The 14,279-nt window shown below is 31.2% G+C and overlaps 1 protein-coding gene across 1 annotated transcript in view; it reads right to left on the bottom strand.

Annotated features, from left to right (window-relative positions):
- The window catches only part of COL11A1 (collagen type XI alpha 1 chain), a 257,944-nt gene that overhangs the window by 223,932 nt on the left and 19,733 nt on the right, over positions 1 to 14,279 (bottom strand). The window contains exon 2 of the mRNA XM_074262824.1: positions 6,732 to 6,899. Coding sequence (XP_074118925.1) covers positions 6,732 to 6,899 — 168 coding nt within the window. The remainder of the gene's footprint in view (positions 1 to 6,731; positions 6,900 to 14,279) is intronic.

Below are 14,279 nucleotides of genomic sequence, written 5' to 3' on the forward strand. Positions count from 1 at the left end.
TTTCTCATCTTCTTTTATATTCCAGGAGGGAGAAGGGAATAAACATTTACAGAGAAATACTACATGCTAAACAATGTGTTAAGTGCTTTACAAATAATATTTTATCTGATACTCAAAACAGCCCTGCAACATAGATGCTCTTATTTTACAATTGAGGAAGTTGACAAGACATTGAGCTAAGCAGCTTGCTCAGGGCCCAGAGCTAGTAAGTATCTGAAGCCAAATTTGAGTTTAAATGTATTTTACTTCAGCTGAGCTCAGCTATCAATTGCGCCACTTAACTGCCTGTAACAAAGATATTCTATATAAATGTGATACATATGTGTGTGTGTGTGTGTGTGTGTGAAAAATAAATGACTTGTTCCTTTTCCATATTTATTTATAGATAGATATCTATAGAGATATACATAGGGGATGGGGGACAGAGGGCTATCTGGATTGGGGTGTTTGAGGGATAGTGGGTGTGTGTACTTAATCTATAATTTTAATTTGGCCAATGAAATGAAAATGGAAGAACAAATGGTAAAATGAGAGCCGAGTAGAAAGATAAAGTTAAAAAGGTAAGCAGCAGGAAAGAATTTAAAGGGATGAAGATAGGAATGATTTTAAAAGTTCTGAGCACCTGCATTGCCTGAAAAGTTAATTTGAAAGATATGTTAAAAGTGCTTGAGGCAGGTGGCACTAATTTAAATTGCCTGGGCAATGTGCATTCAATCTTCTAACACACTATCAAAAAACAAATCAGAAAAATCTACTAAAAGTCACAGAAACTGAGTGTTTTAATATTGTCCAGATTCAAATGACTTTATTTTTTCATAGGTAACAATTTAAATCCTAGTCCCCAAATGGAGTATCTTGCATGGAGGAATGAAATTTAAAATGAAGCTAAATTATTGATTTATAATAGATTTTCTCCTTAGAAATTGTGTTCATTAAACAATCATTTTAATCCACAATAAGTATTTCAGAATGAGTATATATAGGGATTTTATATAGGGGGTAATAAACATTCTCAATTATGATTGGATATTTTTTTCACTAGTGCTAGTATCCTATTGGTAAAACATAGGTTAAGTAAAATTTATAAAAGTTACATAAATTATTGATAAAAATCATTTTAGTCAGGGAAAATGTGATTTGAGCTAAAGGTCATAAATAAGAAACAAAGACCATTTGGCAGGAGGGAAATTCAGATTGAATATATAATGATGAAAATAAAACAGTATGATAGCAGGACAAAAAATAATAATCTCTATTCTATTCACCATGTCTTTCACTTGGTGACAGTATAAACATGAATTATAATCTTACAACATGACATCAAGAAGATTCTATAATTATAGTTTTATTCAAATGGATATGCCAAACTTAGAAAAGTTAAAGTTTGTTGATTTTAGCCCATGTTTTCAACTGATTAAGATATTCTAGGTAAAGACACCAACAACAATAATAACAATCCTGTGAGAAATTGAATCCTGAAAAGGGGAAAGTATTTTTATAAGCAAAGGATAGTAGATGTGATATAGTTTGGAAAAAATGTAGCCATCATACCAGGAGCAGAGAGAAAAGACTGAAGGGAAAAGAAAGATATATTTGATAGGTACATGCTTAAAAAAAGCCAAATCTATTTTTCAGCCTACTATAATTGTAAGGAATTTCAGAAGTCAGGTCAATCCATAAATAAATATTGCTTTTCTAACATCTCAAGAAAGTGGTCCTACAACCTCTGCCTGCAGAAAAACTGATATAGGAGAGATTTTAATTTAGAAAAGTCAAGGTCACTTATTGCATCCAGGGCCATTTCCAATTTTCTTGACCTATGTCTTTCTATTGGACTCTGATTACTGGAGGAGTGAGGCTAGTGAATTTATATAGCCTTGCCTTCTCTAAATCCCAATTCACTTGCAAGTCAAAATATCACCCTTCTGATGCCACTGGTTTTCTTCAAGAAATGATATCAATTGATAAATGGTCAAAGGAGATAATTTTCAAATGAAGAAACCAAGCCATTTCATCATATGAAAAAATGTTCTAAATCACTGTTATTTAGAGAAATGCATACTACCTCACACACCTTAAATTGGCTAAGATGGCAGGAAAAGATAGTGATAAATGCTCAAGGGGATATGGAAAAACTGGGACATTAAGGCATTATTGATAGAATTGTGAACTGATAAAACCATTGTGGACAGCAATTTGAAACTGTGCCCAAAGGGCTATTAAACTGTGTATACCCCTTAATCAAGCAATGTCTCTACTGGGTCTGTATCTCCAGATCATAAAAGAAGGAAAAGGACCTATATGTGCAAAAATGTTTGTGGCAACCTTTTTTTGTAGTGGCAAAGGATCTAGAAATTGAGTGGATACTCATCAATTGGGGAATGGCTGAATAAGTTATGGCATATGAATGTAAATGGAATAGTATTGTTCTATAGAAATAATGAGCAGATTAATTTCAGAAAAGCATATAGAGATTTATATAAACTGATACTAAGTGAGCAGAACCAAGAGAACACTGTGTACAGTAACAAGATTATGTGAGGATCAATTCTGTTCAACAATGAGGTAGGTGATCCAAGGGAATTCCAATACATTTTGATGACTGGCATCCAGAGAGAGAACTATGGAGCCTGAATGTGGATCAAAGTATAGTATTTTCACCTTTTTGTTGTTGTTGTTTGTTTGCTTGTTGTTTTTTTTCTTGTGTTTTTTCCCCCCATTGATAAGATTTTTCTTGTGTAGCATGATGAATATGGAAATATGTTTAAAAGAATTGCACATGTTTAACCTATATCAGGTTGCTTGCTGCTTTGGAGAGAGGTAAGGGAGGCGAAAAGGAAAAAAAAATCAGAACACTATGTTTTGCATGTATTTGGAAAAAATAAAAAGTTAAATAAATGTATGGAAAATGTTACAGAATAGCTGTTAGCAAACCAATAAGCAAACAATGAAGGATGGACAACAACACCTGAAGATCTACAGTAAAGGAGAGCCCACTAGTTTTAATGGGACCTTATTACATTTTTTGGATAGGTCTAATTGTTAGAAAATTTTTCCTTCCTTTCCTTCAAAAACGTGCCTCTGCATATTTCCTTGTCCCTGTTACTTTCTGTCAGGGATAAACCATAAATCTTCTACCTTAAAACATCTCCCCATCAGCCCAAAACTCAAACATTTTCTTTTGTATGCTGAATATCCAATTTCTTCAATAGAACTTCACAGGGCATGATATATAGTCTCCTTATCATCCCTGTTACCCTCCTCCAGAAACATTCTAATTTGTCAAAGTTGAATGTATAAAGCAGAATGGAATATAGTATTGTGCTTTTAGCAGGGCAATAGGCCCTGGAATTATCACCTTCCTAAATAACCATTAAGCTTCTCTCAATGGAAACTATGATAGCCTTAAGGCAACAAAGCTTAGTGACTTAAAAGTTGACCTTGGACCAGGAAGGTTAGAGTTTAAAGCCTATCTCTGATATGTACTGTCTGTGTGACACAGCAAATCAATTAACATTGCCATGTCTTATCTATTTCTCTAAGATTCTAAATTGCAGAATGAATAGGGGTAGTTTCCTTATCAGAAAGTTCACTTTGTCATTAAAACATAGATCCAGGTTCTATTACTAAGCCATAATCATACTCAATAAACTGGGATATTTAAAAGATAAATTACTATCATCTGCAAAACAAAGGAGCTTAGAACTCAAAATCTTACAAAAGTGAATGTTGGAAACTATTTTTACATTTTATAAAATACTATAAAGGAAAAAAAAAAAAAAAACAAGGCCCAAGGGGCAGAGATTCTAATCGCTAATCCAAAGATCTTCTATGTTATGTTTTCTATTTATAAGAAGTTGTTTCTACTTGTTCACAATTGTTAGAATTGCTCAGAAAACTCACTATAGCAATATCTGAATTTTAAAAATCAAAAAATGAGACAAAACAATAATGTTTTGTCTGTTTGATACAAAAAAAATAAGAGTTTAATTTATTTTTACTGACAGTATTTTTCCTTATTCCTATAATGGAACATGACTTGTGAAATTAGTGTTAAGGCAAAAGGGTAAATGACTGCCTCCCTTCCATTTGTGCTGCAGAAAGCTTTCAGACATTAAAATTAAAGCATCCAGATTGGGACTGCCAAGGACAGTGCCATAATTTAAATGCTAGAAAAACATTATAATGACAGTATTTACTCTGACTTTAAGGACTCAAATAAGCAGTTCCCTTTGTCACTGTGAGCTCTTTTACTTATTCTACTCATTAAAAAAGAGGCCCAATTATCACAGATCTTGCTTCTTTGAAAAAGAAGGAAGTTGAAAAATTATTGCTTTTATATATTTCTCTTTGACCCTTGCAATTTTTTAAGTTTGCCATAGCTGATTTGTTTTTATTCTAATGCCAGTTTGTTGTATTTGACACCATGGACAGTCTTTCATGATTACCCAATTAAGGGCCATTTAGTATGTTTTAAGAGACAACACAAGGCCCTGACTTTCCCAAAATTTCTTTCCCACTAGGCTATTATTTCATTGTCCTCCCTACCTCATATACATAAAGTCTCCACCATTAATGTCACAAAGGTATACTAGAAAACAGAGAGAAGTATTCTCCTGAAGACTGTTGTTAAAATGAACTTTTGCCACCTATGAGGGCAAAAAAAAAAGTAACTATCAATTACTTTAGCTCTTCCCTATTGACAGATTAATGTACAGCAATTACTTAGATTAAAATGACATAATGAAAGTTCAAAAAAACCTACTTCAGAAGGGAAGAGATAAGACTAGGCATTTTCACTCATTGTTTTTTTCAGGATGTTCTGACTTACCCAATTAAATCTTTTTACCCACAAACCTATAAACTCTTACAGCTTCCTATCATCAATAAATTCTAATTAAAATGTCTCTTTTAATTACTATGGATAAAGAAATCCAGAATATATGTTAATGAAAAAGCAAAGTAATTGTTATGATATATGTATACACACACACATACACACACATATATACATTTGTGTGTATGTGTATGTGTACTTATGCCTGGGTGTGCCTACATATATGTACATGGACATATATATATATGTATATATATATACACACATATATATAAACATATGGATAGGTTTTTTGTGGCTTTCAGCATCCTTTTGTCTATATTATGAGTTTCAATGTAAAAGAAAGATCAACATGTTCAATTAAATATTTATTTTTGTTAATTTTTTGACTATGCAAAATTATTTTTAGAATAAATAAATAACTTAATGGTAGAATAGAGGAAGAATAAGAATTGAATGTCATCTATCATATAAAAATAATTACATCAAAATACAAATGTATGCAAATTTCTAAATGATTCTAGAAGTCCCTTATTCTCAAATGTACAGTTTTCAATTTTGCATTCTTGATTTTCTAAATTTTCTTTTTCAAATGTTGTTCTTAAAAAAAAATCAGAGAACTCTTACTTAAGATACTTAAGAAGATAATGTCATAAAACAACCTAAATACTTTATATATGTTAAAAACACCTCTCTAAAATATAAATTTTCTTTCAACAGAAAAATAGGAGCAAATATTTGGTTTGGAAATGATATATTATTCAGAAACCCAGAGAATAAATTTGATTTGTGTTATTTCAAATAATCATTTATGTTCACATTATTTATGTGGAATAACTAAAAAGTGAGAATACTATTATGAATAAGAAATATTATAAAAATCACACAAATTATTTACTTAAATTAATTGAAACTCTACATTACAATATAATCATTGGGCAATTTGTGTTTTCTGACTGTTACAGAATTACTATCGGAGAAAGTGACAAAATTTGACCAAATTTGTCACAATGGTAAAGATTATCAAGATACCCATATGAGTTATTATATTGTGGAAATCAAATAAGATTTTAGATTTAAACTCTCCCCTGGGAATGTTGTAACTTTAAATATAATTCCAAATTCTGGGCTGAGATTCAGAGTAATCAAACCTATGCATGATCATTTACTACAAATCATAGTTTCATCCACGGTTTGGTTTTAAACCAAGATGGCAGATAAAAGTTTTAAAAACAGAATATCTTCTAGCATTTTGGATAGCTTCTAAAGAAATAAAAATGTGTAAATAATTTTTAAGATGTATTGCCATTGTGTGGCAGCTATAACCACAGAAATGTGTATAAAACACAGAATTCCAATATATTAAGCAGGGAACATTAAAGTGTCTGCAATTAGAAGCATCTTTCAAAATATTTTTAAAGAATTCAACTTATTTTCTCTTAGACATCATGAAGGAATCTCAAGATTTACAAATTTTCTCAGCCTATCAGTTAGTTTTGACTAACTACCATATCCTAAGTACTGGGAGGGCACAAAAACACATAGATTATGGCTCCTGTTCCAACAGGATGTATCTAATTGTGGGAGTAAAATTGGCAAATATATACATGATATTTTAGCTATGAGATAGTGGCTCATCTTTTGCCATCTTGAAATAGGTTTTTTTATGTGATAAAAGTCTTCAAATGGACATTACCTGGGTCTTCATCAAATGGGATCTTTTACTCTCAAATCATTATGTAGTTTGGTTATTCATTTACATTCCACTATAAGTAATTTGTAAATTTGAAATACTATCAGATTGCATGAATCATTTAATTTATTAAAAGACAGCATTAAATTTCAAGAAAACTTGGTAGATTATGAAGTACAATATAGACCATTATAAACTCACCTGGATATAGCTGTTTTGTAGGGGCACTGATCTGTGCTTGTTTTGTAACTTTATAAGCAGTATCTGAACCTTTTGAATTTCTTCTGTTTGTGCAGAATCCTGCTGTTTTTGATATTCCCTCTGGTGAGTTATGAAAGTCTAATGCTTTTAATACATCAACTGGGGTTGCTGGAAAAAAAAAAAGAAAAAAGATTACTGACTGATAATCAGACATAAGAAAATGGAAGTTTTAAATATAATAGAAAGTTCAATATTATAATCAAAAGAGGTAAATAATAACCATGCATCATATGACATAGCTATCTGATATTTTAGGGTACGATCCTTACAAAAATGAACTATCCAAATAAACACAAAGGAACTAAAATTTAGGGGGAGATAATGAAAAATAATTTAGCACTGTTAACATTATATTGTTTGTGATTTAACATAAACCAAATATAAATAAACTTTTAGGGAGTTAAAGATTTCAGACAATTGAGAGTGATAGTCTAAGAAAATGTATTTATTATTTATATAATCCTTATTAATACTGAGTCCTGAAATCATTGTAAATCCATATTAATCACCTTCCTATTAGCATCTAATTTATGTACCATCTAACTATTCAAAGTGATACTAAACACTGAAATTAGTATATTCATTTTCAGTTATCAGAATATGGAAATGACCCTGAATTCTTAAAAGTTGTGTTAATTAAACACAAGCTTTTACATCTACTATCATGAAAAGATAGAGACTATGGACATAGTTAAAATGTCTGTTATCCTAGTACCCACCTAGCTAAGCAGAGAAGGGTTCATTACCACTAGGCCAGATCTTTGCAATAAATTCATTGACTATGGAAACCCCTGAAACTAAGAAAAATGCAAAATGTCCATCAATACTGAAGAGCCCTGTTTCTGAAATAAGGGTGACAGAAAGTTATAAAAGGATGCAGACAGTACTAAGAATTAGTTTGTAAGATTCTGATAACTATAACTCAGTTTTTGGTACTGTAAATGGGAAATTCTTACCTAGTGATAAATTAGTGGCTACATTAATGAAGGAACTGAATCATATTGATCTTGTTGTATTTACCATAAATGAAAAAAAGAGTAAAATAAGCAAAGTTGTTAAATAAAAGCCTCGCTTCTTAGAGAAGCAAATGCAATAAGAGTTGACAGAATTACTATTCCAAACACAAGAAGAAATATCATTTCATGGGATATTTGGGCATTATTGTGGTTACAAACAGCATTTACAAAAATTACCATGAAAAGAACTGGAGATTAGGAGATCATTTATTGTAGATGATCAGGTAGAGAAAGACTATGAAAATCTGGATAAGACCCTCCAAAGTAAATCAAATTTCAATGCAAAACCGAAGATAAAGAAAAAAGGGGAAATCTTAGTTGGGAACTTATATTTCAAAGTAAGAAATGAAAATAACCAAAAGTTTTTATGATGTCCAAAGGATCATGTCTATTACAACCTTAAAGAAATGGACCAGGAGATATTGGACAAGATAAACATATCCCCAATTTAATTAACTCACTTTACTGGATAGAAAAAGATTGGATACTGAGATGGGGGAGTCATCAAATATTAGTTGCCTTATTATTTCATCAAATTATTTCATCATTATGTATGACATGGCTTGTTGAGAGTATAACAGTTGAGCACAATTACAGTTATTAACATTATGTCATTAATAGATCAGATTTTATGTCAAAGAAAAACATTTTTTTAAAAAGAAGGAAAAAGAAACAATTAAATAAGAAAATAAAAAATAAGTCAATGGAAGTACCTATAATTAACATTTTTAAATAAATTTGACCAAAAAAGATGAATTTAGCAGAAGAAACATTGATGCAAACATGTACGATTTCCAAAGGAACTTTAATCAGCATATATCAATTGCCATTAGGAGGACAAAATAATCTAAAAACTATCTTAGCTAAAATACATTTGAATTTCTCAATAAGTAGAAAGTTTTGATAGCCAATAGTCATGCCTACTTTAGAATGTAAGTCCATGTGTAAAATCTCACAAGTGGCCAATTGAAATGAAGATAAAAAAATAGAAAAACACCTATATAATGACCATAAAAACATAAAAGAAAATAACAGTATCCTCATTGTGCACAAAGAACAATTTCAATTAAAGTCTTCAAGCAAAGTTTAATAAAGTAATATTCCTCTTAGACCATTAGTCTAATTAGTTACTTAAAATTGAAATAATGTGAAAATCAGTTGACACTACATAAGACCCTCAAAGAGTCTTTTTATGGGATAATTTGCATTTTCTCTACTTGACAACATCAATACCTACTATATAGCTAAAGCTAGGGCTGGTTTTAAAAGTCCAGGGTAATGCCATCACCATAACTTCTCACAACCACTCAACAAAGAAGAGATTGATTAATAATACTTTTTTAAAAATTGTTACATTTTTTACTTCATTTTATTTATCTTGAGATTGGGTTTCCCTATCTTATCCAGACTACATTCTGGATTACAATCCAGTGGCCCCCCAACATCCTAATATCCATCCCAATATTGATCAGCATAGAAGTTTTGACCTGCTCTGTTTTTTCATTGTGGCGATTTCATTCATCCTTAGGTTGTTTGGTAGCCATCCACTCACAAGAACTCACAATATTAATGTGGGACTTAGGATAGATGTCAAATCAACTTTAGTCTTAGTGTAGCTCAGAATCCCTGAACTCAAATAATACACCACCCTAAACCTTATGTTCTCCTAGCAACAAGGATTAGAGGAGTATTTATTAACATCCAATTATATTTTCCATCAATTGCAAAATGTATTATAATATATATTAATGGAATTTGAATATATATGTCATTTTAAACATGTGTATGTTAAAATGGTTAGAAATTTGTTTTGTACCTATAAAACTACATCACTACATAGGTGTTCTTTTATTGATGATACAAACTTTGAAACTGCTTTTAAAAATTTATTATAATGTCTCATTATATTCACATATTCTTTAAAACTCACCCAAGGGAAAATAATTCCATAGTACAAAATGAGACCATTGAAAAGAATACTCAATATGTTATAGAAAATATAATTGGACTTGATATCAGAACATGTAATATGGAATCCTAGATCTGATACTTATTGTATAACCTCGAACAAGTCATTTAAATTCTCTGATCTGTAGTTTCACCATTTATAAAATATAGATAATAATATTTATACTTTCTGCTTGACAGAGTTGTAACAAAAGCACTTTTTAAACCTTAAAGAACCATGTAAATTTAAAACAATTATCATTATTGTTTTTATCATGCTTAATCATCTGGCCTAAAAGCTTGTATCTTAACTATTGGTAGTTGTGAGAATCAAATGAGATAACAGATATAAGGTGCTTTGAAAATTTTAAAGTGCTATATGTTAGCTATTATTATTTTTAATCTTTGTATCATTGATATTAATTTATATCACATATCCCTGTTGATTATATATGACGTAATATTAATTTTATAATTTTAACTATATATTACTTGTGTTAATTTAATAATACTTTTATATTGTTATTAAAACTATTTGTCTTCATTGGAAGGCTAAGAAAATTTAGCAATATAATTCAATTCATTCATTAAGCATCTACTCTCTATCACACACCATATGCCAGGTAAATAGCCAAAGTAAATAAATAAAAAGTCAAAAACAGAAAAGTTCCTGACCTCAAATAGCTTATATTCTTCTATTAAAAAACAGTACATATGCAAAAAATAAATATAAAATATATATGCTCTTGTGAGATACATAGCTGAGCCTGGAGTCAGGAAAATCTGATTCCAATTCAACCTCAGACTTAATAGAAATCCTAAACAAGTCACTTAGTCTCTGTTTTCCTTACATTTTTCTCAACTAAAAATGTAGTAATGGTACCGACTTCCCAGGATTGTTATAAGGATCAAATGAGATAATATTTGTAAAGTGGTTAGTACAGTCACTAGAACATAGTATCTAATTAACAAATCTATTCCCTTTCCCCTAATTTGGAAGGATAGACTACTAAACACTGGAAACATCAGGAAAGGCTTATGGAGGAGAGAGCAATGAAACTGAACTTTGAAAGGAGAGCTGATGAGTCCCAGACTCATAATATAAGTATCTTCTAGGAAATTTCATGAAGTTTCTCAGAAAAACTCAGAAAAATGGAAAAGAAACATAATTAAAGTAGCTATTTCATATTTTCAATGCACTTTACATCTTTATCTCATTTGATAGACAGAAGTTATCTTCTGCCTTACATCTGATTTACATTTTCTGCTTTGATTTCCTTCCTTTCAATAATGGACATGTTATAAGCTATGCATAAATCATAGATTTGGAGTCTTTTTCTGAGAACATTTAAGGGATCAGAAAGTTTTTCTCTGTTGACCCTAAACCAACTGTCATATCTACTACTTAGAGTATCAGGATATCAGGGCAAATACAGAATAAGCCACTTAAGTGATTTTTTTTTCTTATTCTAAAGAAGAAGAATATATAATTTCATTATTAAGGCACTAGAGAGACAAAATTATAAAGTGGATAAAAGGCTGCCTTCACTAACAGGAAAACCCTGATACAAACTGACTGTGTGGTCCTAGGCAAGTCACATAATTCCCCAGTGCTCTATCTAAGAATGTAAGAGGCAAAGAAGTAACAGAGCTGTTATTAGTAGAAGGAATTTCCTTTCCTAAGAATACCCTAAACTGATGATATTACAGCCACAATTATTATTCCAATCCTCTCTTCTACATGAATACTTCCTGATTTAACTTTATAGAAAACGAAAGAACTCTAATTCAATAATTTTTTTTGTTGTAAAACAAAAAAGCATCAATTAAGGATCCCTTCCCTACCTTCCCTACTAGTTTTCCTAAAGGACATAGGCTGATTTCTATACCTCACACCCACTATATGCTCAACACATTGTAGAGACTAATAAATACTTGGAATAGAGAAGAAATGAGTTGACTTTTCTAGTAGGATGCTACAGATATCTACTATTTAGCATTTTTAATTCATGACTTGGAGGATAGAAATCAGAGGGATAGCTAATACAGTGAATGGAAGATTCAACATCTTAAAAATATTTCAGTAAAGCTGTGGTGATAGACTAAAGCTGAGCAGACAGAATTTATTAGAAATGATGTAAAGTCTTGTACATATGTTTAAAAGTTCTGCTTCATAAGCACAGGATGTGGGAGAAGTAGCCTGAAGCAGTTTTACCAAATGCTAACTTAAACACCAGAAACTCCAACTAAAAAAAAAAAAAAAAAAAAAAAACCAAACAAACAAAAAAAAAACTAAAGGTTTTTCACTCCTCTTAATGACCTTATTGCAACAGTTTAAAAGGTATTTGACATTGCATTATGGATTCTACTGATAACACTTGGTTGAAAATGTAGATTACTGAATTGCCAATTTGGTGATAATCAGTAGTAACTAATCATATGAGTTCATTTTAAATAGCATCACAAATAGTATTTCCAAACTCAAAGAAATTCTAAAGGTCTCTCAATTAGTGAGCTGCTTCTATGGCCTCACCCAGAGGGATCACAAATACTTAAGATTAATGTCTTTAAACTATACTTTTTTGTTGTTGTTGTTATTGTTGAAGACTAATTCTCTGTTTCTCTTTCTCTTTTTCTCTCTCTGTTTCTACCTCCATCTTTCTCTGTCTCTCTCCTTCTGTTTCTGTTTCTCTCTGTTTCTCTCTGTTTCTCTCTGTTTCTCTCTGTTTCTCTCTCTCTCTCTCTCTCTCTCTCTCTCTCTCTCTCTCTCTCTCTCTCTCTCTCTCTCTTTCTCTCTCTCTCTCTCTCCAGAACATTGGTGAGCATGTCAATTTCCAGGAAACGGACCATCAATCCAGTCCTGACAAGGTTGGGGGGGTGAGGACCATAAATTCTGATAACTTAGGAGGACTTAGGAGCCAAGATGTCTGAACTAGATCTTCCCTTATCTAAGATTATACATTTACATTTTATGACTCTTTTGGAATGCCAGAATGGCCACATCTCCAAGGCCCTAATCATATCAGTCTTAATGAACAGGAAAGAGGGATTGCAACCAGGGGGATTGATGCAGAACAATTCAAGGAACTGAAGCAGAACAATTTAGGGAAACTGAGTCAGGACCATTTGGGGAAACTGAAGCAGAACTATTTAGGGAAACTAAGGCATGACCATTTAGGGAAACTGTGGCACAACATCATAACCCAAGTCATTGATAAAAACAAATAGCATATACCACAGATCATTGGGGGTTCTCTGAAAGTTTACTGTCACAATGATATCACAATTACACTTTGAAAATGGCCATATAACTAATTCTGAATTGACCTATTTATACTAACTAATCCATAGTTCTTCATCTTCTCCAAAAGAATAGCACAAAATACTTTATTAGGAACTTTAATAAAATCTATAAACTTTAACACAATATTCTCCTCATTTACCAGTTTAATAATCCTGTTTTTGTTGTCATTTAAAAAAGAAAAGAAAAGAAGAGAAATAAGATTAGTTTACTATTCTTGATAAAGCTATGTTGACTTCTTGTAATTATCATTCCCTTTTTAGATACTTGGCAACAATCTCTATTTCTGCATTCTATATTTTTCCTAGAAATCAAAATCACATTCAACACTTTATGGTTTGTAGACTTTCTTTTATTCTTTTTATTAAAAATAAAGATAATATTTTCTTTTTTTATTATTTAATTTTTTTAGCAATATCTGTTCTCTTTTGGTATTTAGGTGTCACAGTGAATAATGTGTTAGATCAAGAGTCAGGAAGACCAAAGATCAAATCCTGCTCCAGATACTTGATAACTTTGTGACCCTGAGTGAATTTCTTAATTTCTCAGTGAGTGCCACATTTTCCTCACCTATAAAGTAAAAAAAAATTAGCATTTACTACCCAGGGCCATTATAAAGATAAAATGATATGATAGTTATAAAGTGCTCTTCAAAATTTAACATACTACATAGATTCTCTTGATTATCATAGGCAGCTCAGTTAGGTAACATAGAAAGTGAACTGAGTCTAGAGTCAAGAACACCTAAGTTTAAATCCAGCCTCAGATACTTACTAGATTTGTGACCTTTCACAAATCAACTAATCTCTATTTGTCTCATTTCCTCAATTCTAAAATGAGGATAATAATAACATCTACTTCTCACGGTTATTATGAACAACAAATGAGAATATTTGCATTGTTTTCATTCTTAAATGAGAATATTTAGAAAGTGATTAGCACAACATGTAAAACATAGTAACTAAGCGCTAGTGTAATAGAAAGAGTAGAAGTAGGACTAGTAATAGTAGTAGAAGTGGCAGTAGTAGTAGTGGTGGTGGTGGTGGTGTAGTGATGATAGTAGTAGTAGTAACAGCAGTAGCAGTAGTGATATGAACTCTAAGCAGTCCATACAGGCTCGATTGTCAAGAATGATGTGAATTATAGCCTAGTACATCTTGTTCCCATGGTCAACTATATCACACACAAAGGGAAGCCAAATTCCTCTAATTGTCTTATCATTTC

Source organism: Sminthopsis crassicaudata, chromosome 4 (genome assembly GCF_048593235.1).
Source record: "Sminthopsis crassicaudata isolate SCR6 chromosome 4, ASM4859323v1, whole genome shotgun sequence".
NCBI classification, from domain to species: Eukaryota; Metazoa; Chordata; class Mammalia; order Dasyuromorphia; family Dasyuridae; genus Sminthopsis; species Sminthopsis crassicaudata.